This window comes from Apteryx mantelli, chromosome 16, assembly GCF_036417845.1.
Source record: "Apteryx mantelli isolate bAptMan1 chromosome 16, bAptMan1.hap1, whole genome shotgun sequence".
NCBI classification, from domain to species: domain Eukaryota; kingdom Metazoa; phylum Chordata; class Aves; order Apterygiformes; family Apterygidae; genus Apteryx; species Apteryx mantelli.
Genome location: NC_089993.1, coordinates 16568352 through 16591138, shown reverse-complemented (window position 1 = coordinate 16591138; position 22787 = coordinate 16568352). Strand labels below are relative to the sequence as shown.

Sequence of the window (22787 nt, the reverse complement as noted above, 5' to 3'; positions counted from 1 at the left end):
GGTAGGTGATGGAGTGGAGCTGGGCTGGAGGCACCAGCGTCCCTAAGGCAATGCGCGTGCTCTGGCTGGAAGTGTGCCGGACCAGCAAAAGTCTCCCTCTCCGCTGCATCCTGGCACCGTCCGAGCTCTGTTGGCAGGCTTGGGAACAGTGTTAACGCAAACAATCTTTGGCTGGCTTTACTGTAGTGACGCAGAGTTTAAAAAATAAACAAAGCGAGCCCAGCCCTTCTCTGATTACGGAGAGCAATTTGCTTTTGCAAGTTGCTGCTGGATGAAAAGATAAGGGAAGAAAAAAGGAGAACAGCTATTAAATGAAGATGAAAACACTGAGCAGAAGGTCTTCAGGGAAGTGAAGAGGAGCCATTTATTTGCAAATCTGCTGCTAGATCATGCTTCCATATGCAACCTGGGCAGCTTCTAACACCATGGGTTTATTCAGGTTTAAGACTTTTCGCTGACATTGTTACAGACCCTTGAGAAGGGGTTGTGCACCCAGGGATCTCGGTATTCGCCTGTTCAAATCTGTCTTTGTGCCAATCTCAGGAAAATTATTTTACCCCAAGCTGTGCCCATATGCAGGGTCGTCTTCCCTTTTTACCACTGATTTCATGGTTGAAGTTTCTCTGTGGGAAGTCAGTGTGGATGGTCCCTGATTCCCGTGAGGAGGCCTGAGTTACAGACCCCCATATGGCCACAGAGGCAGATGAAGGGGCAGATACACTTTTACAGCAAGGAGAATGTAACTGCAGTGCTCAAATTTGGCCTGGAATAGAAAATCTGGGGATGGTACAAAGCAGTTCTCTATTTTTGCTGCTGAAAATTTTGAGGATTGTTGCCTCTGGGCTCCTGGTTAGGATTTAGGAGCAGCCAGGAAGGAGGCTGCTGTCTGAGCCGTCCATCCCGGGCTTTAAACTCGCCCGGTACCTGGTCTGTGCATTCCCTGGGGGTTCGGCCGAGTTCACTTATCCAGGCCAGCAGAGCCTCGCTTCCTGGTTTTGGAGGAGATGTTAAGTAGGACATAGTTAAATTTGGGATTATTAGGAAGAGAAGAAGAGTAGATATTTCCTTTGAAATGTTTTGGTTTGATAGCAGATCCTTGTGCAGAGAAATGTGAAGAGCTGTCCTTTGTAGAGGGCTGGCGGATGAGAAGTTTGCAGTAAGGAAAGTCTCCATGAGAATAAATTATTGGGCAGAAGGAGCAGCTTGGGAGCGTTTCAAGTTTCTCTTTATGTGGCCCTGCCTGACAACCAGTCCTGCAGCTTTTCAGCCCAAGGAGCATCTTGCTGATGGCACCCACTGGTAAAGGGCTCGGGGATTTCCTGCACTGGCACCTCAGTCTAAAAGAAATTTGGGGCTGGTGTGTGATAGCACAGGTCAGGGGGTTCTGGTTGATGGAATCTCCTTTTTAAGCTTTATTAGAGAGTTTTCAATAATCTAACTGTAGACAGTACCCTTTACAGAAGATCTGCTTGAAAGTGGAGGTCTGTGAATGAGAGGCACAGCCCCACAACGAGCCGTCTGCGTCATTAAAAACTGCAGAGAGATGAAGTACAAGATGGATAGGACAGATATTTGGAGGCACTGAGAAAGAGAAGCGCTTTCAAGTATTTTACTGCAGAGCTGACTGGAGAATTTGCCTAGGGCCTGATTTTCTCCTTGTGCTGTCCTTTGCGAGGTGGATCACGCTGCGTAGCCAGGCAGACGGCATTACTGACCCAGAACCCTCCGAATGCTGGTACGGGGCTTAGCGTGGGGCTGAGCTCGGAGGCATAAGGCAATGGAGAGACACCAGCTTGCAGAGCTTTTCGCCTGAGCTAATGCGGGTGTGTGTTGCCGGACTCATCTCCTCCGTGGCCGGATGCAAGGCGGTGACTTTTGCTCGCGGGTAGACGACTGCCCACTTTGCTTCGGGCTAGGTGATGATCCGGTTGTGCCCAGTGATGTTAAGAAGGCAGCTAAAGGCCAAGTGCTGTCGTTGGAAACCAGCTGTGAATTAATGCGCCGCGTGTGATTAGTGTGCTTTTTAAATGCATTCATGTCCTGTCGCACTGGCTGTGGCTCTCATGTCACACTCGGTGTTCTCAGAACATTTATTAGCCCTACAGATCCCCTGATTATTGCTTTCTCTTTTATAATTAAGCCATGAAACACAGCACGGAGCAGCTTATGCGGTATTAATTCATGCCTGGCGTATTCTGCCTGTGCTCTAGGATAAGGCTAAATGCTGTCAGCTGGATTGGTCTCTGCACAGTTGCTATTCTGAAATTTTTTCAATATGATTATAAAATCATGTTCTGCACGCTTATGGGCCACTCGGGGCTCACTGCTGCTGAAAGCAGGAGCAAGGCAGGCTCCAGCTTCCTTGGGAGCAGGATCTGCCCCAGCGGTGTTGTGAGAAGAGGCTCCCTCCTGCCCCAGGTGCCACCTGATGCTCTTCAGGTCCATGCTATTAGCTATGGTTTGGTGTTCGTGCATGCCAGCGTGCTTTCTGCTGTTTGTCCGTCTCGGGACATGCGTGTGAAAATGTGAGTCTCACGAGTGACTTTTATTTCACTTCCTTTCGTCTTGCCCTTTGCTTGTTTGAGGTTTAAACTGAATCCCGGATTTCCTATAAGGCTGCAGCTCTATGTCCACATCCAACTGCAGCTGCCGTTTGGGTAGTTCTCCTCCCAGCCGGTCGCTTCTGCCCCCCATATGGCAGTTTAAGAGTGTGTGTGGCCATGGGGTGAGCTGAGTGGGGAATGAACGAATAGGAAGGCATGTCTGAAATAATTTTTTTTTTCTTCCCCTCCCAGGAATTAGTTTTGGGAGTGATGGAGCTGAAGGATTGGAGCTCGGGGTTACTGGGAGGAAGATCACTGGAAGGGCCCAGTGCGCCCCCACGCCTGCAGCCTCCGGAGGTAACAGCGTTCGCATGCTGGATTTGCGCCACTTTTGCGGGACTGGGTGTTGTGCCACGGGCCATCTGTGTTAAGCAAATCCAAACAAGCCCTGCAACTGCTTCCTACAAGGCTTGAGCTGAGCTTTGCTGTGCAGAGTGGATGGTCGCAGGCTCCAGCAACTCTGCCCACATCGTTCTGGTCTGTAGATCTGCTCACCATCCTGCCGAATTTCAGGTGTGGAGACGAAGTGCAGTGTGTTTACTATTGAAGAGCACGTACGGTGGTGTCCTGCACCTGCTGGAATGCACACGGAAACAACCTGGAAGCTGCAGGAGCCAGAGCAGTGGTGCATAACTGGATGGCTGCACTCTGCATGGACTGCCGGTGCAGAAATGCAACAGGAGCTAATAAAGGCATGCAACAGGTACCGTTGCTCCCTCCCATCCAAGCCCAAGAGCTCAAGCTCACGGATTGCAAGATGTGTGTTGTCTGCTGGCTGTGTTGCACATTGCCTTCTCTCACACACACTCTACGTTTCAGAGGGACTCTCCCAAAATCTTCACTGAAACCCCTGTGCTCACTGTGCAGTTCTGCTCTGTGGTGTGCCTGCAACTTCTAGGCATATGCATGCTGCTCACGTTATCAATTATTACTAATCAGACCAGTTATGTAGAGACCCAAACGCTGACACATCTCATCCCAAAGCTTCTGTTTCAAGAAAATGGTGCCAAAACCCACCAGCAGGATCCAAAGCTACAGGGCTGAAACTCTTTGAGTGGAGACGTTTCCATGGAGATGGATCTTGGATCTCATTGTGATAAACAAAGGCTGGAGAAGATGCTCCCAAACTACAGGCGAAGGCAAGGCTAAGGCCTACTGGGCAGAAGTTCTCGATGGGAATTAGAGACAGGACGTGAGGGGGTTTGGGGGGTGTGTGTAGTCCCCCCCCCATGATGCTACGTCCGTAGGAACGGCAAGGCGAGGGTGCTCTGCTGCCAGCACTGCACCGCGGTGTTTGCGGAGCACGGTGCCGCCCGTTCAGAGCAGCAGACAGCGTGCTCCACCTTTGAGCCGGTTAATTTAATGCTACTGCGAAGTCAGACCTGTGGCTGCTCAGCGGTATTCACTGCGAGCCGCGTGAGCAGCGAGGCAGAGTTTTGAGGCCAGTATGAGGCTTGTTCACTTTCTTCTTGGTTGCGGAGAAGCAATAATAAGGAGAAAAGCGAGGAAGAGTGCTGCATTTGCAGATAAGAGAGAGAAAAGATTCACATTTTAACCTGGCAAAACTTGCAAAGCCAAAGTGTTTAATACACTGACACGGAGATAGTGAGCAAAGGCAATAGCTGGTTTTATCCAAGGGGATGAGCTTTGACTGCAGCCGCGTGCGCTCGTGTACTGTTAGAGCTATCATCAGCAGATCAGGGCTGTTACTGCCAGCACTGGAAACAGGTTTCTACGGATGGGACTAAAAGAGAATTCATTAGGATAGGGCATAATTTGCTTTAATAGACATAAGCACTGCTGCCTGAAATAAATGTGAGCACATGCACTCCAACGGGATGTTTCACACTGGGACGTACTATGTTGACAGCCGAAGATGCTCGCTCATGTTTGATTGCCTGGACATACCCGTACAGAGCACATGCGTCGCGGTCGGCGTTCGGGCTGGTGCTTAGCTGTGCACGTCTGTTTGTGGGCTCCTCGCTGCATTTGAAGCCAGGCGGTGACTTTTGCTGGTCGCTTCCTACCGGGGTAGAGGCCGCTGGCAGATCAACCCCTTCGTCTCCGCTCCCGGCACAGACTCAAACAGGTTTTTCTGCCTTGTTTTCGCTGGACTCTCCATCTGTAACCCAATGCATGAAATAAACAGTCTGATGGGCCAGAATTAAGGTTACTTGGTGGCAGTGAAAACATCTTCATTCAAAGAGTTTCGGCACTGTGGCTTTGGATCCTGCTCGCTGCCAATGCTCAGCTGAACAGCATTTTTTCTCGATGATATGGACAAGATGGGATTGCTGTGCAGCCACAGCTGTTCATCTCATGGTGGTGACAGGCCCGTATGGATGCTGTCACTTAGCAACCATTGCCATGTTTTTAACTGCAGCTTTTTGTTGTGGGCATGTGACACGAGTTGTAATCATGAGATCAGGCTCACAAACGGTGTTAGAATTTGAAAGCAACAGGCTCCAGCGCTCACCTGCGCCCCTGCCCAGCCTGCATAAGGGCCTGTCTGCATTAGGAGAAATGCATGTGCGATTGCTAACACAGCCTAACAAGGTCTTATTTTGCAGCTAGCTTGGCTGGGTCAAGTCAAAGGAGACTGGGAATATGAGGACCAGGAGATGATGAAATGGGAGAATGGGAAGATTGCAAGTGTATCTATCTCTTAAGGGTAATTCCCACCTTCCTAGCACTAAAGATAGAAGTGAAAAAGGTCGGTACTACACTGTTCAAGACCTAACACTTTACAGGAGCTGCTTAAGGTTACTTTACCCCCCCCAACCTGACCTAACCAAGGAATGTCCCTAAAAGGAGTGGTCCCAGGCTCTGTCCCAAGCTGCACATTCCTGCCTTTGCACGGAGAATAACAACCACGTAACTGCAGAATGAGCTGGGGCAGCAGCTTGGTCTGGATAGGTTTGTTTTGGAGGCAGCTGTGTGACGAAGTGTAATATGAAAGGCATCTTCCCAGCCCTGTTATGTTTATGGTAAATATATTCCTTTGAGCTGCTGTGCTCTGAGCAGAGATTTGGTATTGATATTACTGATGGTCTGAAATATGGTTTTCTTCAGGTTAGCTTTGTTTTAAACAGAACAGCTGTGTAATTGCACCTCTGGTATTGCAGGGACTCTTAACCCAGACTGTTTATTTCCCCTTCCATCTGGGAATAAGTGTATCCACAACGAGCAGCACGTGCATCTGTAATGAGTGGCCTTAACGCTTTCATTACAGTTGTACATCATCGGCTTTATTTCCTTCTTGGTCTGCATAGACAAAACACTTTTAAAGAAGGTGGTTGTTCCGCTTCCATCTCGGTGTGTGGCTGGCAAGGTTACAAGCAAGAGCTGTGCTGCCTGTAGCAAAGCGTGTCTGACACAGGCTGAGGTCTGGATGCGTTCACTGGCGCTTTATTTCTCAGCGGAGGGCAAAAACCACTGCTCACGAAGGGAAATGACGCAGCCTAGAAGGGTGTTGCTACTGATACATTTTTCCATTGTAAATTGCTGAGAACTTCTGCAGCGAAGCTGCTTGACGAGTTTCCTCTGCCACACACAGTGGCTTTTAAAAGCCTTCATGAATGTGTCCTGAAAGGTAGAGCTTGTACTAGGGATGGACAGGAGAAATTTCAAAGGCATGAGCTGATCTGTAATCACAGATCACATATATCTAAGCTAAAGCAACAGCCTTAGACGTTTATGGCCTGTTTTTGACTAAGTTATGCAATTAGTATAATTGGGCAGAGAATAGTCTTCAACTTTTAAATGTCTAGTATATTAAAACAAAAAAGATGCTTGTTCTCCACTGCTTCTGTTTGAGGCTGAGCAATAAAAGGATAAATCCTTTCCACAGAGCTTTGTTGTAATGTGTTGGAAGCAGCCCTAGGAATTTCATACCTGCATGCAGATCAGGCAACACAGCTTACATTGCACCCTTATCAGATAAAAGAGTGGAAGCTTTGTAATTATTTTCTTATTTCACACTATCAGCCATTGGAGACCTAGATTTTTCTAGTCCGTGATGTTCTGTGTTGATACTGCTTGTGTTCCTGCTTCCTGCTGTCCACTAAAGTAAATCACAGCAAAGGCCACAGGCTTTGGTTGAATCAGCTCTCGTGTGTATGGAAGAACTCTCTGTGGTGCCTGTCTCCTACAGGAATTGTACAGCTAGTTCTAAGGGTGTAAAAGCAGCAGTTTCCACAGAAACCCATCCCAGAAAGGGAGCTTGCAACTTTCTGCCTTTTCCGTAACTGGATGCCTGGCAGACCACCTCCTGCCCTATGCCACCAGTCCTCGGTGTGACAGCAGCGCGCTGGGTGTGCACAGTTTATGGAGGAACTGTTGTTTTAACATTGTGAACTGGTGAGCAGCAATAGCAGTTGGTGAACTTAATGCTCAGTATGCATAGTCCCAAATGCCAGGACGTGTTTGGAGTAACAAGTCTGTTTTGCAGGACTGTGAATAAGGCTGCTTCTTTCTTTAGGCACATCATGATCACAAATACTTAGCAAGAATTACCAAACAGCATAAATTCCTAACCCAGCAGAAAGCTGTGTGGCTGGGATAAGGATCTTATGGAGGTGCAAAAATTGCTTTGCTAGGTAAGAAGTAGGTTGAAAATGAGTTAGTGTTATAAATAAGTGGGGTAGGGCTTGCACATGATTTCTTAACATGATAAAAAGATGGGAGTCCTAGAGTAGATATCGCTCCAGAGCAGAGCAAATGTGCCTGAATGTGAAATCAGACCATAAGCTTAGTAACACTTCCCCAGGGCTGTAACAAGTCTAGGAGAGATGATTATGGAGAGAATTGAAAAGGTAAGCTTTTTTTGCAGTCAAATATGCAGGAGGCAATTATTATATTGTCTTGAAAAACATACACTTGAATGCAAATCCCATTAGTTGTCTCTCTTGCTGAAATCTAGTCCTGATCTCTCATAGACTTGCTCATCTACATGTCTGAGGATAAGACAGTAGGATAATTCACATTAGTAGCCATTTGGTGCTTGTTTACAAACTGGGTAGCTAAACTTTCGGCCTACAAATCCTACTGACATCTTTTTTTCTGCAGAAAGAATCCATGGATTTTTCTTGTCTCCCTTGACCTATTCCCTGCCACTTTACTCTTCACACTGCTCAGATGTTCATAACTCTTCAGCTTTCTCCCAATTACCAGGTGCAGGATGTCAGTCCCAGCAGCTCAGTACTAACAAAACTTGCTACTGTAACTAGAGAAAACATAAAGCAAGGAAATGTAGTGAGATCAGAAGGAAGAGAAGAGCAAAATCAGCATTGATTTGCTTAATTGCTAGAGGTGGAAACCTTTTTTTCAATGAAAGGCGCCCTTAATTCCTCTTCCAAAGATAACAAGCCATCCCAGTTTGGCCCTTTAGTTGTACAACTTTACTTTTATTGGTGCAAGCCATCCTGTCTATAAAAAAGACTTTGGACTGCAATTGGGCAACCTGTATAATGTCACTATCATTCCAGCCTATATAAAATAGGAAAAAAGTTCCACTAAATGTAAACAGGACTGAAAGTCAAGAGCCTTCCCTAATATACAGTGGATTCTCCTTTGTGTAACAAGTAATTTGTTCAATTTGATGATATTTCGATAATTCCTTGGAATCTCTTAAAGCATGCAACCTTCAAATGTCAAGAATTCTAGTGCTGAAAGGGAAGAATAAATCCCCTTCAGCAACCTGCTTATCTGCTTTCCTGGAGTGTATCATCTGCCCTATTGCCAAGATGTAATATTAGTTTTGGAATTATAACCCCTTCATCAGACAGGATTGCTAAATCTCCACAAACAACCCCACACTTCTTTAAAAGCAGTTCCCTTCTCTTTTACTAACCCTCCCAAGTTTGGAGCAAAATGCAGGGGCAGAAAGAGGCCTGATTTTTCATATCTTCTGTCTTCTGCCATGTGTAGTTGCTGCCCAAGTAGAATCATGCATCAGTAGCAGAAGCTACTTCCTCCTAAGAACAGCTGCTGTTACAGTACCCAAGGGCTTTGTCATATATAAAGCTGCGTGCAGAGTGATAGGTAAGCGTGCTGACTTCATTAAAAGGCATGGAGTAAACCTCCAGCCTCAGCAGCAAGACACTTAAACTACCTCTAACCCCAGTGTACTGCTGCAGGGATAATACTGAAGGCTGAGATTATACCAATAAGTGTCTCAACTGCATTAAATGCTAGAGCCTCCATCAGGCTAAAATGAGTGTTGTGTTCCTGCCTCTATATTAGGCTAAGAGAGGATACAGGATGCTAAGTAACACCTCAGTACTGAAAAGGAATACAGTATGGTTTGACCTCCTGCTAAAGGTACTGTTTTTTCACATTACAGAAGGCTTCTTAAACAGCACAAGAGTCATTGGATTAAGTCACAAACTACAGTCTTCCCCGAGCTTCTTAAAAGCTGGCAAATCTTTCCTCCAGAAAACAGTGTTGCCATTCTCATTAGAGCTGCTGTTTTCTAATTGTTTACCAAAGCTAAGCAGAGATTAATTTTATCATGCACCAGTTGCAGGTGTCAAAGTCTCTTTTTATCAGTTAGCTATTCTAGTTCTTTAGGAATCAAGAATAGGAGCACTTACAGAGTTCAACAAGTTGGGACTTGCTCCTGACTTCAATTTAAAAAGCATAAAATAAGAACCCTGTCAGCTTTTTAGTGTCATCACTGAGATCAAACTCCTGTGTTAGTATTATAAATTTTTTTCCACAGATAAATAAAACCAGTACACTTTTAATTCCTCAAATGCCACCTTCTGTTCCAAATGCAACAGGGAACTTGAGAACCCTGTTTTCAGAATAAGGATATGGACAAGGTAAAAATAATGTCTTTTAAAGCCAGTCTTGAAAAGGTTTATCTGCTCTGGCTTTAAAAGAAGCATGCAATAATTTGTTTTCAGTCACTTGTTTCTGTTTTAAAAAAAATATGATGTTTATTCATGGAGGCAAGATCTGGTGCTTTCCTAAAGGATGTACAAATTAAAAGCAAAACAAATGCATTTCTTAATATATTTACTTTGAAAAACAGCTCAGACAGTTAATTATAAACTACATTTATCAGAAATTTTTCATCTGTATTAAATCAAAGTCTGACCCATTTAACAAATAACAAAACAATCCTTTTCTCTATTCACAGCAGCCCTTCTTCTGAAACTCTCTCAAGAAAGACTTCATGACTAGCAAAAATTCTCCTCCAAAAGAAAATGGTTTGAAGCACTGTTCCCTCAAAGCAGAAGATGTCTTTAGTAGCAGTCAGCTTCATTCTCCTCTACGGTCCCCACAGTAGCAAGGATGTCCTGTAAGAGTGACTGAGGGCTTTTCTCCACATGGTCACTACTTTTGTTTAGGTCATCATGCAGCTCTTCTAGGTTTATTGTTCCCAAAGCCAGCAGCATGCTCTCTGGATCTTGGAAGTCAACCTCATTACCACTGCCTGTGAGGATGTTCTGGGCCAGAGAACCTTGCCTTAGTGTCCTTTGTAACCAAGCAATGCCATGTTCCGTAGGTAAATCTTCAGTCTCATGAAAATCCTTCAGGGCGTTACTTGGATAAAAACTGGATCTTAAGGCAAGCAGTATATCACAGGCTTTCTGACCCACTGGTCTGTCACAGTCGCACAAAGAACAAAACAAAAAGCCAAACAGTTTTACTCGGCAAAATATCTGCAGCGACTCATTCTGACGAACGGAACTAGTGAATTCAGGTGAGAAAGGAGCATAGGGGCATTTAGGACGGCCAAGTCGGCAAAGCGTCTGGACAAAGAAAACTTCAACCAGTTCCAAACCACCAAGTCTGACTTCCCAGTCTAAGTCGCTCTCTGCAATTTGGATCGCTCTAGAGACAAACTGCTCTGTATTTTGCAGCAGACCTGTATGGCTTTGTCTCAGCCACCTGGTAAAGATGCTGATCGCAGCCCTCCTAGGAAAGCTCTCTGGATCTGTAGACAAGATTTCTTGAAGCTTTTCTACAGTGTTCTAAATACAAAAAGACAAAGAGAATACACAGAGAGGGAAAGAACACGTAAAGAAACAAGAATAGTGTAAGTAAAAAATCTAGTCCCTTGTCACTGCTGTAGCTTACTTAAGTCACTGCTTATTTAAATGTGAAATCTGACTGCATGAAACTGCAGATAATTTCAAGAAAGTTATAAATAATATAACAGCAAACTGATGTGTCGCTCTGCTTGATTCCGCTGCTGTGAGCTACACAAAGTTATCATACCTCTTTATTATATTGATTCCCTATGACAGGTGACTCCGAAGCAAAGTAAGTAATGAAGGTTAAGTGTCCTGCAGCAGTCACAGCACTTGCTCGCACATAACTCTCTGGGTCCTCAAGAAGATCTTCTGTAAGCCTCGGCACCTCCGAAGAGAGGAGAGTCTGCCTGAACTCATCCTGGTCTGTAAACAAGACAGCAATCCAAAGAAGTGAGGCTTTATTCTCTCAGAGCTTGAAGCTGTTTCCAATGCAAACAGTCCTCTGCGTCATACAAGGACGCCCACTGACTGCAGGGACAGCTGCCAGTGAGCTGAGCTGCTGCAGAGACCAGGCGGCTGCTCACAGGAGCACAGATGCTCTGTGTCAGGCTCCTCATTTTGTAGCAGCTTGGTGACCTCCAGTCAAGCCCTGTTAAACAGTGAAGTTTGGAAAAATCCGTTTACAGTTATTCTAGGGGCAAGAAAACCCTTCCTTTGGGCAAGCAGGGACATGGTTGCAGCCCATCAAACTAATGGTTTTGCTTAAAGGAGGAAAAAGGAGTCTTCTCTTCTTGTTCTCAAGACACTGGCAAAGCAAACTAGATGTAACTGAAGCAGTGCTACTGAGAAGGGCCGCTGGGGTGAACTGCTAACACAGCTGAGTGTGCTGGATACTTCCTTTCTGACCTGGAGACAACAGCAGTAGACAACATCCTCCTCTCTTCCAACACAGCAGAGCTACTGTGGAAGAACTGATACAGCCTTAGTGCTACCTGCTGCAATGCTTGAGCATTGAGGAAAAGCGGAATATCAGTAGTTAATCCAAAGCATGAAAAGATGATCTGCAGCACAGCACCTCTTAAATCCCAGCCCCCAGCCTGTTCAGTGGAACCAAACAGATTCCACTATAGAGCAAACAGAGAAAAGGGAAAGGATTATCTGCCATTAAGGACTGTCACCTGCTTAGACATATGTTAAAGAACAGTCTCAACCTATCTCAGTTTAATTCACTAAAACTGTCATTGAGGAGGACATAGAAATCAGTTTAACAGGAAAGTAGTAGAAGCTTATTTATTAATCTTTTGGAAGATTTTGACCATGATCTGAGAATAAATTTTTTTTCTCTCTCCAATTACACATTAGAGGATGCTTCACAAGCCTCAATGACTTTTATAGCATTAAAAGACATACCCCTCCAATCCGAACCATCATATCTCTACACATACCTCTCAAGCCTTTAATCAGGATGGTGAGGAACTCCAGAGAAGAATCTCGTACTTCCCAGGAAGGACTGCACAAACGCTTCTGCAGCACCAGAAATACATCTGTAAAAGCCAAGTGACAGGCTTGGATGGACATGAAAGGTAATAAGCTTTATCAAAGCAATCACTTTACAGCCTCTACATTATTTACCAGATGCAATCTCTTTTTTTGCTGCTGTGTGCTTCCCCTAGAGCTCTCCAATGCACTACAGGCACTGTTAAAACTACATTCAATGTGACTGCAGGTGAGTTGTAAGTGTTCTGAGTGGGAAAGGTAGGCGAGAGCAGACTTCATATATGCTGCTAGCTGCTCTTTGTCACAACTTGAATAGTTCTGTTACCTTGCAGAATCTTCTTGGTTTGCCACTGGCTGTTGAAGCAGGACATTTCAGGTAAGCACACCAGCCATTTGGATGTAGCTTGAAATGACTTTTTCAGAACCTGAAACAATATAAGGTAGATTTACTTTAATACAGGAGGAAGCATTTTTTGCCTTTACACTAGATAGAATTTGCTTTATCCTCCCATTACAGAGAAATTCCCAGGAAAAACAAATATCTGTTGTTATTAAGAAGTAAGCCACAAGCAAATGGTGCCTACACAGTATTTCTAGCAAGCTCCTAGAACATGCCTGTTCTCAGGTTAGTAATATAAACTGGTAGTTTCTCCAGGTTTTGATTTGCAGTTGTCTTCTGAGCCATTCTGACAAAACAAACAAAAACCCTAGCACCAACAACTGGATACTTAAAGGCCACGTCAAGCTTAGTATGTTGGCATTACTCCTAGATGTGATGGCTCCTGTCTTTCAAAAGCATCCAATTACTCACTCGTTAACATTTTAGCTATTACCTGCAAGCCACCCAGAACCAAAATAAACCTCGTACGTATTCTAATATGAACTATGTTAAGAGGCAACTATGTCAGACTATTTCTCAGAACTTCACCCCAGTGGAGCAAGTAGACTTGACTCTGCCCTTGCTCCTACACTTACCGTATGACTAGTGTTTGGACTCTCCAGGTATGCCAAAAGGATGTCAAATAAACTTTCTACAGGTGTGTCACAGCCTGAAACATAGAAAACTGATAGCTAAAGGTCCAACAGTGAGAGAATGGAAAAACTCAATTGTTGAAATACTGAAAGATACAGGATTATAAAACTGCATTTTGGAGAAGAAAGCAAATATGGTCCTGAAAGCAAGGGAGAAACATCCAACTTCTCAAAACCACTCATTAGAACTTTTTTTTAGCTACAGCATTACCTGCCCTAGCTTATCAACAAAAATTAAGGCTAACCAACACAGCAGAAGGAATTGAAAAATGAACAAGTTTCAGAAATGGAAATGGTAGTCTTTGCTCAGAAGCTTCAGTGAAGAGGTGGAATGGTAAATTCTGCAGTTACATAATGGTCAAGCATTTCCAAAATTTTAAAAAGTTAAAGCACAAATATTAACTCACCCTTCCGCTCTGAGAGCACAGCCAGGACATCAAGAGCTGACCTCTGTACTCTGAAGCAACCAATCAAGATTTGGCTTATCTTGCTTCCCAGAGGAGAAGCTGGAATTAGGAGGCCATTACAGAATTGTAATATTGTCATGAGAGAGCGTAGCAAAGATGTATAGGGTAAATCCACTGGCAAACGAATCTAATAGAAGGAAAAAAAGCAAGTTTCCAACAAATGTCTCAAATGTGCATACAGACCAGGAGTTCTTGGTCAGGACTCGTGCAAAAACTTCAATTTCTAGTGTGCCCATTCTTATTGGACCACAAGGGTGATAGCTATGAACAAATTATCTTCCTGTTTCCCAGAGAACTATTGCACAGATGGAAGATGATTCCTATCACTCCTTGGGAAAGCAGTTCAATTCATTTTTCATGGGATCAATATTTGCAGGAGAGGTAACGTATGAGTAACGAGGCTTGTGAAGGTGGATTTGAAACTAAATTCATCCCTTCTTTACAAGCCTCAGTAGTCTTCCGTTCTCTTGTTTGGAGCCTAGTGTGCTAGATTTCTTTAGCATATGGAAGCCCCCACCTTCAACCCTTCTCCATGTTCTGTAAAGTTCTACTGCACAAGTTTGCAACCAATCTTAATTGGTTTTCTGTCTTTCAAAGACCAGTCTCATCCCTGGGCTTTTATCTTCTCTGAATGTTACCAGAGACAGTAGCTCCTCCAGATGACCAAGAGTCTGACACAAGAGACCAGCACAAGATGACTTGGAGGACAGAAGACTTTCAACAGTGGCAGGATCAGTGACAGACTCATCCAGCAAACCTGGAGGAACAAAGGAGAGAAGAGCTCAGGTGGCTATTTAGTGAGTACAAAGGACAGTGATTTTAAAGCATGTAAGCTAATCAAGAGTTTCAAGTGATATAATTTGAACGATATCCCTTCAAATGTAATGCTCGGCAATCAGCAGGATGCTGAACTTCACCAAAACCACTGGTACTGTCATTGACTTCTTCCACTCTTCCTCCTCCACCAGCCACTAAAAATGCTGGCAAGCAGAATAGTCTCTAACTTTTCTATCACCACTGTACCTGCATATTCCAGGGGCTGGGAGGCTGCTCTTAAAATACAATCCATTGGCTGAAGCAGAACAGTCAGTGCCTGGATCCTCACATCTTGTGGGCTTCAAAGGAGGAAACAGCAGTCAACAACAAAACAAAAATGCTTCAGTTCTTTCTCAAACCATGTGCCCCCAGATGTTGATCAGAAGAAAAGCATTTGTCACCTAGGCTTCTAATCAAGCCACCAACTGGCAGAAGAGCAGTGAAAGTATTACCAGGATTCAATCCTTCTTCCAAGCTTCCTCGGCTAAACCAAGAGCAGAGGAGAAATGGCTCTGGAATTTATAAGCAGCCTCAGCAAGCAATGCAAATAGAGATAGTGGGATTGTGTGCAAAGGTGGTTTAAAGGGATGCATTTCTTCTCAATAAACAGTATCCTTATAGCTAAAGACACAGGTGTTACTTCACCTATAAATCACTATCTATATCTGCTATATTAATTTAACATCTGATGATTTCTTCATGCTTTTTCTACCACGTAAAAATGGGAGTTACGGAGATGTAGGCAGACTTCTCAGAGGTGCACAGTGATAAGGCAAGAAGCAATGGTCATAAGTTGCAACAGGGTAAATTCCAACTGGATATATAGAAAGTATTTTTCATACTGAGAGTGATTAAGTGCTGGAGGTTACCCAGAGAATTTATGGAATTGCCATTCTTGGGAGCATTTGAACCTTGACTGGTGAGGGCCCTGAGCAACCTGACCTACCTTTGAAGTTAGCCCTGCACTGAGCAGGAGGTTGAATTAGATCACCTCTAATGGTCCCTTCTAACCCAAATTATTCTATGACTGTTGGCAGAGGTCTCCACATGGCAAATTTCTTTTGGAGAGCACTTTACGTTCCTTCACTAGTCACCGTTTTTGTGAAAGAAAACTGAACAGAGAGAATAATGAATTTGACAGGCAGTCAAACTGTGTTTACCTTAATCAACTTAGTCATTATAAAGTTAAACAAGTCTGCTATTTCTGCCTGAGAGACTGGCTGGCTCTAGATAAGACACAAGTGTGTACCTGTAAGCATGACTGACTTCTTTCATTTCTCTCTCTTTGAAACTGTATTATTCTAACTATTAGTGTCTGAAACTTGTTAACTATGGGCATGGTCTTGCCAACCAGTCTTACGTGTTAAGGAACATAGTGAAAAATACAGAGAAAACAACAGCTTTCAGAAAGACACCAGACATATCAGTGCAGAAACATCTGCAAACTGCAAAAATTTCATAGCAGCAACTCCTACCATTCGTGGAGCCTCAGAATTCCCACTGCCAAAGAACCTGCTTGTACAGGGGTTAAACGTTCCAGAGCAGATGTCACTAATGCCCAAAAACTGCCTTCAGTGTCACAAAACACAGGAGACCTAGGAAGAAAGAAGTGTCAATAACGTATCCTATAAATATACACACTGGAAAACAGCTATTTGTCATCACTGGATCCAAGTTCCCAAAAGATCTTCACCTTGCCATGTTAAGCAAAAGATCCGCCAGCATGTGCTGTGCTTGAACTGACTCTTCCGTCACAAAGGATTCTACTTGCTTTGCTACACCTAACCAAAGTACTTCAGTCCACGGAGCACGACAACTGCCAAACAAACTAGTTAACAGTTTTAATGACTGCTTGATTCGAGAGACAGAGCTGGATTGAAGGGAATCTTCTATATGCTTTATAATCATTTGGGCACACACTGGCCAGTCACAGTCCTTCGCACTGAGAGGTTTAGTCATTTCAGACTCTACAGAGAAGGTGAGCATGTGCACCAGAAGCCGACTGGCAGCTGAAGCCACAAACAGGCTGGGATCTCCTTGCAGAGTGAAGATCACATCTATGCCTCCTGTGTTAAAACAAAACAAGTCATTGAAGGGGGAGAGGGGAGAGGGAGAGGGGAAAACCCTTTCTATTGTGAGGCAGAGCCTTGTTGCAGTCCCACCATATATCACTCTAATTAAAGTATCATAAAGATTTAAATGCATTTGTATTTTTTCTTTTTATATTTATTTTGCAGTCTCTACTGCAACTCAGGGTCAGCCCATCCTTAACAAAAAAAAAAAGAAGAAAGAAGAATTACTTTCAGACCTCAGGTGATATTAGTAACTCAGGAACAGAAGAGGCCCTTGATGTAATGTTAGTAATAGTAGGAGAGTTGACAGCACACTCGCTGTATATTTATGGGAGGAGCTTGTACTATCTGCAGACATGACTGGTAAGAAAAAAAGGGAACTGCAGTAACAGTACTTCTTTTCCATCACATAGCCAGGAGCATATGTGCTCCATAGGTTAATACCAATTCAGTCTTTTAGACCCCTCCGTGCACGGAATCTAAGCCTGGCATTAGCAGCAGGAAAACTTACATACCTGCATAAGGACAATGCAACTGCAAATGTGAGTGAGTATTAATAGAGAAAACTAACCCCCTAGTTTGTTTTTCTGAAGTAAAATCATACCGAAATAAGTGTTTTGGTAAGAATTACAAATAAGAATACAATAGGTTTCTAACAAGTTCTTTTCATCCCACATTTCATAAGATATGCTTTTTCCCCCTCCGACAGAAACACCATTTTTAGTGTTGAAGAAAGAGTGAAATATATAACTAGTTTAACAAAGAAACCCTCTTTCAATAACTCCAGCTTTTTTCCACAAATGGTTTACTTTTCTCTTAAGTAAAGGAAAATAACCACACTGGCATGCGGTCTTCATGCTGTCCATCTCATTTAACATCTCAACAACAGACTGGAGTGGAAGGGGCACAAAGGATCTCAGGAGTTACCAGTTCTGAAAGTACTCACCACCACTGCAGAGGAAGTGGAGGGCAGGCTGGTGGTGCATCATTCTGCGCACACCTTCCACCCAGCCACTTCGCACGGATGCATCTTCCCACATCGCACTGTTCAGAGGCCCATCCTCGCCAAAGAGCCTGACCAACAGCTTCTCCTGCTGAGGCCAGAGAACACACAGAGGAAACAGTAAGCAAAGGGCCTTGAGAGGAGCGGAGGGACTGCTTGGTCATCCCGAGTCAATAATATCGATAACGTAGCAAAGCCTTCTCTTGCTAAAAGTATAACTAAAGAGGAAAATATTCAGAATCCCATACTTAAACTCAGCATCGATACCGTAGTGAGGCCTTCTCTTGCTAAAAAGTGTAACTTATAATAAAGTGGAAAAATTTGTTTTCAAGATGCTGGGGAAAATTTAAGTATATATTGGTTCCATTAGATTGCTTTGTCACATGCATCTCTTCCCTGAAGGCAGCCTCTTAGGTTGAGTTTTTACTGTAAATCTGTGCCATTGTATAAAGCAGGGCTTAAAAACGTTCCCTCATTTTTGCACGGAATCAGTGAGAGATTTCCTGTCAATTTACTACCGAGGGAAAACCCCAACCATTATTGCAGTTTAAATCTAAGAGATCTGCCCATGGATGTAATATTTTGCAGTTATGGCTGGGAGATGCTGTTGTCCCACACACTGTTATTGAACTGAAAATGAGATGTGCCCCACACTAGTACTGTTGTTGCAAAACAGAAGAAAGAAGACAGCAGCTTTATGTGAGAACTGAAAAGGAATAGCGTGATTATACGTCTGCAGTAAGATACTACTGTTTGCTGATTTGTCTGATGTATGCTAGAAATTCTACAAGCAAAATACACATATTTTCAGGTGTTCTCAAGAAAGAAGGAGGAAAGAGCCGTGTGGCAGCAGGCACCTGACTCACCTGCAAGTGCTGGAAGCAGTTTTCCGAAGCTGCGAGCAACCCTGCTAACCGCAGAGTAAAGGAGAGGATGCTTGGACTCGGCTCCGGCAGCGCCAGCACAGAGGTGATGAGCTCGGGCACGCAGGGGTTGTCCTGCACCAGCTTCAAGGTCGGCTCTGGCGACCGAGTGTTGCCCAGGGAGAGAAAACAGGAGTCAGGGCCGGGACTCCTGCCCTGCCTCACAGCCCCAGCGGGCTCCCGCCAGCTCCGAGGGGGTTGAACCGGTTTCACCGGGGCGCACGAGCTCCCGTGAAGCCTCGTACCGACCCCGAGCACGGAAAAGCACCCCCGACCGATGCCAGGCGCAACCGAGGGACCGGCCCTCCGCGGGGGGCTCCCTCCCCGCCGGACGGCCGCGGGCCCGGGGCAGCCGGCGGACGCTCACCGGCCTCGCTGAGGTCCCCGAACCAGTCGAGCAGCTTCTCCAGGCAGGTGTCGTCGGAGCCGGGCTGCCGCGGGTCGGCCAGGGCGGCGCAGACGCGCGGCAGCAGCAGGCGGCACTCGCGGGTCATGGCTAACCGCCGGCGGGCCCGGGCGACGAACCAGGCCTCCAACGACGACATGGCGGCGCCGCCGCCGTCGCCGGTCCCGCGGCTCCGTCGCCTGGGGCGACCCGCCGTACCGGCCGCGGCCGTAAAGCGCTGGGCCGCGGCCGCAAAGCGCGCGTCGCGAAGCCTGCGGGACATCCTGCCGCGCGGGGCCGCTCGGCGGCGCTGGAGGTCCGCGGAAGGGCCGCGCCGCCGCGCAGGGCCCCGTTAGGGCGCTGGGGGGCGGCGGAGACGCGCCGCCAACCGGCCGCTCCGCTCCGCGCACGCGCGCACCCGCCCGCCGGGTGCGGCGCGGCGCGTTGCCATGGCAGCCGCGCGCCGGAAGTGCCGGGCGCGAGGCCGCCGCTGCCCCGGGGCAGGCGCCGCGGCCCCAGGCGGCCCCGCCGCCGCCCCCTGAGGCCTCCCGGTGCCGCCGCCATGGCCCGGGGGGGCGGCGAGGCGGCCGCCGAGGGGGAGCTGGTAAGGAGCGGGCGGCGGGGAGGGGCCCGGGCGGCCGGGCCCGGCCTGCCCTGCCCTGGGGGCCGCGGGGCGGACGGGCGGGCCTGGGCCCGGGCCCGGCGGGCAGCTCCGCTCCCGGCGCGTTGTCAGCGTCGCCCCGTTACGCCGGTCTCACCGTGCGCCATCTCCTCTCGAGGCCGCCTCTCTCCTTCTCTCTCTGCTTCCTAACGCGATCTCCCAGTGCGATAAAAACAAAAAAACCCTTTAAAATAGCAAAATAACCTGTCAGGGCGCCGCGGGGAGCGTTGCCTCAGGAAATTAAAGCCGCGCGGTGTGCGAGGCCTATACCTGCGCGCCCAGCCGGCGCGAGAAGCTGCTCTGCCTGCCCGGTTCTTGTCCGGCCCAGCTCCCTTGCTGCCAGCCGGGTTTCTCAGCCCCCTCCCCGCTTCTTCTGAGACAAAGGTGCATTTTGGCGAGGAACGGTGCTGTACCTGTAAGCGCCATGGGGTCGGCAGCATGTGAAAATATGCGTTTCAGATAATATGCTCATATAACTTGAAAGGGAAGCGGGCTTTTTCTTGATTTTCCTTCTGCTGTGGGTATGCTCATGTCTGATAAGCAGGAAAATTTAGCTCAATATGAGGAAAAATTAAGCATATTTCTGAAGCTTTTTTATTCTTTTTTATTTTATTTTATATATATATATATTTTTTTTTTTTTGATTATTTAGTTTGGGTTTTCTTAGCCAGATCACTTCTTCAGTCTGGTTTACTCTATGTTCCCTGAGCATAGATAGGGTAGGGAAAAAGTGAGTGGGGAAGTGGACAGAGGGATGAGTTGCTGCTTAACTGAGTGTTACTGTTGGAGAAATTCCTGCAGAACAAGCACCCCTGATGGGGTCCCCCAAAGTTCAGCAGTTGTGACGCTGTGCACTGGAGTGCCCGAGTCTCACTGTGGATCAAGTCTGAAGTGACTAAGTCACCCAGAACATTATGTTAGAGCAGATGATGCTGTTTTTTGCAAAATCAGTGACAGATTGCCCCCATGAATTTACTGCACTCAAACTTTGTCATGATCATAACAGGAAATAAAGTTTTCTGGGCATATATTATAACAATTACTTGGAGAGTGGCAAATATCACAGTTTATGTATCTATTTCCCAGGGAGATGACAGCTTGTCTGTGATAACCTATGAATCAGATGCAGAAATGGTGAGTTTTATTAACAGCATGCTGCAGATGAATGCTTAAAAAGGCCTCTCAGGATGTTTTTGCACACACCACATCCACGTGATGTCTAGTGATTGATAATAGATTATGCAGACAGTAGAGCTAACAATATGTTATTACAACATAGTCTGATACAGAAACTTCCGGATGCAGTTCTAGCTTCTAAATTCTCAGCACTGGGGACTGGAAATTGTTTGGCATCGTTTCACTGTTTACCAGGTTATGGGCCCTAAGTAATCATTTTGTAGTATTCTAATGGAATTGAATAAATCTTTCCGTTAACTAAGTGGTTCTACAGATCATTCTCTACTCTGCGATCATCTTGGACTTGCTGCTACTCATGCTTAGTACTTTGGGTTCTAAGCATGAACGGACAACTTTGTGGCATAAAACATCAGTAGGATCACCTTAATTTTGGTGACTGTTACTGTGGCCATATTCAATCTCTCTCATTCTGCATATACTTAATGCTGCAATTTATGTCTTCTAACCAGAAGATTTTGTGTTATTAGAGCAGCCTGTCCCCATTAAAAATGGAGATTTAAGCCAATTTTGAGGTAATATGCTAAAATCTTGGAGGAGCGGAACACTTTAAATACACAGAAACTTTTTTTTTTTCCTTTCAGAAGTTAAAGAAGAAAATTTTTCACAAGCCTCCAAAATCACCAAGTAAGAATTCCAAAATCTTTTCTTGCGCATCCGTTATGCGGAAGAAGATAGATTTCCATGGGACATGGGAACTGGAAGATTTATTTGAAACAACATCTTGTGATGAGGTTGAGGAGGATGCATGCCCGTGCTCTTCTGATAGATGTATATCTATGTTCCTTCTCTTGAAGCTCCCTTGCCTGTCTAAATGATGGAATTTAGAAATAGCTGTTTAATTTCAGCAATGATTTTTGTGACCTTGCTTCTGATTGTGCTTCTCTTGATAATTTAAAGACTAACTAGTTAACCTATATAACATGCATCTATACTAATCATTTAAAGCAGAATTAGCATGAATATTTAAACCTGACCACCTTACCTGAAGCAGTAATGTGAGGAACTCCCCAGCAATTGCGTCAGGCCAATTCTGTCTTTGATAACTGCAAGAAAATTGCTACTGGATTATTAGCCATAAAGTTACTTTTGTCTGTTTAGCAATAAATATTGTTCTCATTGATAGGACATTTGGGCATACGTTAATTGAAAGGACAATTTAATATATGAATTTAGGCATGCAACTATCCTAAGGATGCGTATTCAAACTGTACATGTGAATATTTATGCATATGTTGAGTCACGTTACTGTGCCTCTTTCTAAGCTTCATTTTTTGGAGTTGGATTTTTTTTTTTTCTAACCTTTGGCTTTTTAGGTGAATGTCACATTGCTCTGTGTGAGCCAGGATTTAGTATGTTGTTAAACTGTATTTTTATAATTAAGAGGACTGTGTCTGGGAACCTGGATGCACAAGACTGAAAGAATTCTTGTAACATTGAGCTTTTTAAGGCGGTGCTGAAGTATTTTCTTTTGCATTAGAGTCTCCATACAGCTCTAGCACACAACTGTATCCTAAAAAACCTGCAGTTTGGAGGTCTCTGCAGGGAGCAGGCAGCGCACATCTTGAAAGTGCAACTGTAAAAAAACCAAGGCAGATGTGGCTGGGATCACTGAAACAAGGTATCAGTATAGAAATTCCATCTGCCTATGTGAATAAAATTCAGTGTTGGAGACCGCTTAATATATAAACGCTGAAGAAACACGGATTTATATTTGATTAGAGGCTTCGTAGGAGTTCATTTCACTATTATTTATTTGGGTGGTTGGAATTGAGTTTGAGTTATCTGATCTTGAGCATTGGAATTTATAGTGGGAATAATTAACAGCATCTGGAGCTTTCTGTGTTGTGTTTTCTCAGAATAAATCCACAAATTTAATCCACAATTATCCTTGATTTTTCTGTTTTGTTGCATTTCTGTTGTTGGCAGGAATGAACCATTCTCTCAAATCAGATGTTGACATGGGGCATGTGCGAACTACCATTTCCAGTAGCACACCAGAGTATTTGAAGGAAGCTCTAGGAATGAAGAAGCCAAAACATTCTCGTTCTTCTAGTAATGGTAAGCTCTGTACCTGCATGATAGATAAGTTAGTGGGGGGGTTTTCCATATAAAGCCCAGCATTGTTTGTTTAAGAACTTAGCTTTAC

At 45.1% G+C, this 22787-nt stretch overlaps 2 protein-coding genes across 8 annotated transcripts in view; one reads left to right on the top strand and one right to left on the bottom strand.

The window, feature by feature from the left end:
• Window positions 1-9606: 9606 nt before the first annotated feature.
• Window positions 9607-18967, bottom strand: BRAT1 (BRCA1 associated ATM activator 1). The gene is made up of 13 exons (XM_067306179.1): window positions 18766-18967; window positions 18342-18496; window positions 17419-17566; window positions 16094-16466; window positions 15876-15995; window positions 14608-14699; window positions 14223-14341; window positions 13525-13711; window positions 13061-13134; window positions 12411-12510; window positions 12034-12132; window positions 10833-11011; window positions 9607-10585 (listed from the first exon to the last, which is right to left on the bottom strand). The coding sequence occupies exons 1-13, from the start codon at window positions 18941-18943 to the stop codon at window positions 9854-9856; spliced, it is 2556 nt and encodes an 851-aa protein (XP_067162280.1). The 5' UTR covers window positions 18944-18967; the 3' UTR covers window positions 9607-9853.
• Window positions 18968-19309: 342 nt separating this feature from the next.
• IQCE (IQ motif containing E) overlaps window positions 19310-22787 on the top strand; it is a 34061-nt gene continuing 30583 nt past the window's right edge. For 6 of the 7 annotated variants that reach the window (XR_010885865.1, XR_010885863.1, XR_010885864.1 and 3 more), the window contains exons 1-5: window positions 19310-19387; window positions 20531-20578; window positions 21223-21265; window positions 22119-22259; window positions 22568-22699. Coding sequence is in view for 3 of the 7 variants with exons in the window: in XM_067306713.1 (XP_067162814.1) it covers window positions 19346-19387; window positions 20531-20578; window positions 21223-21265; window positions 22119-22259; window positions 22568-22699 (406 nt within the window). In the remaining 4 variants the exon portion in view is untranslated. The remainder of the gene's footprint in view (window positions 19388-20530; window positions 20579-21222; window positions 21266-22118; window positions 22260-22567; window positions 22700-22787) is intronic. The other variant, XR_010885866.1, reaches the window with a different exon arrangement.